This window comes from Octodon degus, unplaced genomic scaffold, assembly GCF_000260255.1.
Source record: "Octodon degus isolate 3935 unplaced genomic scaffold, OctDeg1.0 scaffold00070, whole genome shotgun sequence".
NCBI classification, from domain to species: domain Eukaryota; kingdom Metazoa; phylum Chordata; class Mammalia; order Rodentia; family Octodontidae; genus Octodon; species Octodon degus.
In genome coordinates, this window is record NW_004524646.1 from 11482923 (window position 1) to 11487170 (window position 4248).

Genomic DNA, 4248 nt, shown 5'->3' on the forward strand with positions numbered 1-4248 from the left:
CATCCGTCCATCTGCCCACCTGCCCTTCCATCCATCCCCCCCACCACATGCCTTGCACACACTGGGGACACTGACCCTGAGCAAGATGGCTATGGTCTTTGCCTTCTCAGGTTGTTACATGTAATTGTCCAGCTTGAAAATATTGACAATTTGACAATATTGAAAATAGTTTACAATTTTAAGAGCTACTGTGTGGGCATCAGGACCTGTTTTCATGGGCTCAGTGCATCCACAGGTCACTGGGCTGGGGGAGGTGGGTACCTGGGCAGAAGGACAGGGCAGGAAAGGGGAGGCGACATTTCAGAGGGCACTGCTGGCTGCAGTTGGCTGTGGGCTTGGTGGGTTCTCCATTCACTCCTTAAGCAGCGCCTGGCACTTGTGTCTGTGACCCACTCTGTGCTGGAACTGAGCCACAGGGAGAGGTCAGCCCGGCCCCATCCAGGCTGGACCAGACTGAGAAGTGATTTAGTGCTGCAGCCCCTTCGGGGCTCCAGCCCAGGCAGCAAGGGTTTCTGCAGCCTGGAGAGAAGAGGAAGGAAGGGGTGCTGTGGGGCAGGGCAGGGGCTGGGTTAGAGCAGGTCGGGAAGTCTGGGTAAAGGAGCAGCAGCATCTGCAGGGGCACAGGCAAGGCCCTGTAGGTGGCGTGGAACCCTCCATGGCACTGTGCCTGGACCCAGCCTGCTCTTGGCCTTGTTCCGAGAGGTATTTCTCAGGACATCCCAGTGGCTTTCAAATGGGGAGGGACTCAGAAGGACTTTGGCTGCTGCCCCCGTGACCCTCTGTAGGAAGTGACTAACCCATAAATGAATGGAGAGAGGGCCCTTTGCTCTTAGAAGCTTTTGGACAGAATGTGGCCCTCTCCTCCACATCCTGGGGACCCCAGGAGCAGGGCCAGGGATGGGTGACCCAGTATCTAAGTGGCTTCCAGGACTGTTCGTTGCATGGACCAGCGCCAGGCGGGTGTCCTAAAGCCTGGTGTGACCAGAGAAGGCCCCATGCTGCTCTAAGAGCCACACTAGAGGGCAGATGGAGAACATCTTTCTCTCTAGTCTGCCTTCCTCATAGACTGCGGGCTGCAGGGATGGGGAGACAAGCTGCACGGGCAACTGGGGTACTCCTGCCCACTTGCACATCCTCTATGCAGAGTTCATCTGGACTCCGGGGAGCACCCTGAGCCCCACGGTGCGCACGCCCACCAAAGCACCTCGCCGCAGCCGCCCCACGGCTCCTGCACCTGTGCCCACCCCACGGCCGAACCGCCCCACCCCGCGGCCAAGCCACCCCACCGGACAGCCAACCCATCCCACCCGGAGGCCAGGAGGCCGGAGGGGCAGTGGGCGACGGCGTGGACGGCCAAGCACAGCAGGCCCAAGGCCCTCAGACGGCGCAGTGCGCTTGGTGCGGCCCGTGGGGCTGAGCCCCGGCCGCGGCCGCGTGGAGGTGTTCACGGGTGGCCGCTGGGGTACTGTGTGTGACGATGCCTGGGACAGCAAGGCCGCGGCTGTCGTGTGCCGCCAGCTGGGCTTTACCCAAGTTGTGCGTGCAGCCAAGCGCGCCGAGTTCGGCGAGGGCCGCGCACTACCCATCCTGCTGGACGACGTGCGCTGCACAGGCTCTGAGCGCACCCTGCTGCAGTGCACACATGCCGGCGTGGGCTCGCACAACTGCGGGCACGAGGAGGACGCGGGAGTTGTGTGCAGCCATCGAGACCCAGACTTGTAAGCAAAGCGCTGCTGTGCGGAGGGGCTGCCCCTCTCGAGCTCTTCCGCCCTGTGCGCCTGGCGCTGCGCTGAATCCGAAGGCAGAGGCCGGCATGGGTGCGCCTAAGAGGTGGCCACTGTGTGCTGTGCTGCTGCATCCAGGTGAGGGGCGCATGCCTCCTGGGGCCCCACCCCGCGAGCCCGCCGCAGACCCTGCCAGTGCCTGCGCTGGGGCAGGGGGGCCTCTTTCTACCTTCCAGTGACCTGGAAGCAGCAGGAGTGCAGTCTGGCCCTGGACCCCAAGGACACTGGGCAGCCACCCTTCAGGGGCAGACATGGCCCCTGGTGGAGAACAGAGACACAGTTGGCAGATTGGAAGAGGGGCCCGGCCTGCCCCGCCCTGGACAGGAGTGGAAGGTGCCCCACTGGCTGTGCAGCCAGACATGGGAACACAGTCCTGGGAGCTGGCGAGAGCAGGAGGGCACCTGGAGCTGAGAGAAGCCAGGTTACCTGGTGGCTGTGGCTGCCCACCAGAAGGCCAGGCTACCCAAGAGGAAGCCAGCGCCCAGCAGGGGACAGCTGGCTGGACAGCAGGAGGTCTCTGGGGCCACCCACCAGCAATGTCTCCTGGTTCCCTGGACCTCAATGTCATGCTGAGCCTGTGTGACAGCCCTGGTTGGGGCAGAGCTTCCAGCAGCCTTGCTAGCACCCATGGGCATGGGGGCCTCACCACCTTCTGGGCTGTGTTGGCACCCCTGGGCCACCTCTGTCACCTCCATCCCCACCCCTACTCTGGAGTCCCAGGGATGCTAATACTGCCAGCTCCACTTAGGGACCACCAGGCTCTGGGGCCAGTGAGACAGTGACACTCACCAGTGTTGTGCCGCAGATGTGACTGTCCCCCACCCCCTCCAGTCTCTTCTCTGCCCAGCTGGCCTGGGGTGCAAGGAGAGGGGTGGGGGAGAAGGTGACTTGGCCTGTAGCTCCATTTTTCTTGCTGGCAAAAGTTTTCTTGCTTGTGAGGTCTTCAGCCCAGGCCCTGAGCCAGGCCACGGGGACTCAAGGACATCAGGGTCTGGGTAGGTAGGTGAGCACACAGGTCCCGTGCAACAGGCGGTGACAGTCACCTGCAGGAGGAGGCTCTGCCTGCAAGGAGTTCTGGGTAGAACTGGTCCCAGGGCAGTGAGCCTGGTGCAGGCCTAGTACAAGAAAGCTTAGGGGTTGTCCTCGATCAAATTTGGAGGCTGGGAGTTCCTGGCTGTCAATGACTGAGCTGTTACAGAAATGAAAGGACAAAGATCAGGGCATGGGAGAAAGCTGTACAGCTGCTAGCAGGAGGCTGGTGGCAGGTGAACCGTGTCCCCTGCCCCAGGGCCAGGCATCCTCCTGCAGCACCGATCAGGGAGTGCAGTAAGTGCCCTGGGGTGACCCAAGGGAGCAGTGCAGTGCAGGGATTCTGGGCCGGCCACTAAATGAGGGCACTGATTGCTGCAGGACCCCTTGAGGTTGGGAGTGACAAAGTCCTTTTCCAAGGTGGCGTCATCGACACAGGGTGCCCTGCCAGCTGTGGGAGGGGTCAAGTGTCCCACAAACCGTTTTTTCATTGATGAACTCTACCTCCTCCCTTCTGTTTTTGGGCCCATCTCATTGAACTGGGGATCTCTGGTCATCTGCCTGGTGCATGCCTGGTTGGTGGGACCCAGCCCCTGTGGCTCATCTGTCCCCTAGCATTGCACATGGAGGTCACCATTAGCACTGTCATTGAGTGTGGACCGAGTGTGGGGCTCATCAGTCCTCAGGAATTGCAGTGGGGGAAGCAGAGGTCAATTTCCCAGCACAGGAGGAGGAAGCCAAGGCCGAGCTGGAGCTGAATCTGCTCTGGAGCATGCTTTCCACTAGCCCAGGGCTGCTGCACCAGCCCGGAGCCCCACCTAGAGCAGCTGTCAGCTTGGGGGAGCAGAGCATGACCCGTGGGCCTCCCGGCACCTGGGGCTGCTTGCATGGCATCTTTTAGGAGGCAAGGACATGCTGGAGCCAGCAGGGCCCTCAGGAGTGGGGGGTGGTTCTGGAGGCCAGGTCAGCACAGTGACCCCACTTGCTAGCCCCAGCAGCTGTCCCTAGAGAGCTCTGGGCAACAAGACAGCCTCCTGCCCTCTGGACAGTGCGCCTTCCTGGCAGGGTGCTTCCCCTCCCTTCTTCCGTTCCATGTTGCTTTTTAAAAAAATCCTGCTGCCATGTTGCTTTTTGTTGTTGTTGTTGTCACTTTGTTTTTGAGACAAAGCTGGCCTTGAACTCACTATGTAGCCCAAGGTGGGAGTGATCCTCTTGCCTCAGCCTCCTGAGTGCTGGGATTACAGGGGCGTGCCACTGTGCCCCACTTTCCCCCTATTTCCTGACTACCTTTCAGGCTCAAAGAGACTCGGCTGCAGCTTGACATTTCAGAAGGAGGGGACAGAGTCACCACCTCTACCTTACAGATGTGGAAGCAGAGGCCCAGGATGGTTGTCCCGAGCCAGGTGTCACACAGCCAGCATTCACATTTGCATCT

At 60.8% G+C, this 4248-nt stretch overlaps 1 protein-coding gene across 1 annotated transcript in view; it reads left to right on the plus strand.

Moving 5' to 3' along the window:
• The window catches only part of Hhipl1 (HHIP like 1), a 32047-nt gene extending 28133 nt beyond the window's left edge, over positions 1 to 3914 (plus strand). The window contains exon 12 of the mRNA XM_023719640.1: positions 1145 to 3914. Coding sequence (XP_023575408.1) covers positions 1145 to 1722 — 578 coding nt within the window. The 3' untranslated portion in view covers positions 1723 to 3914. The remainder of the gene's footprint in view (positions 1 to 1144) is intronic.
• Positions 3915 to 4248: the final 334 nt, after the last annotated feature.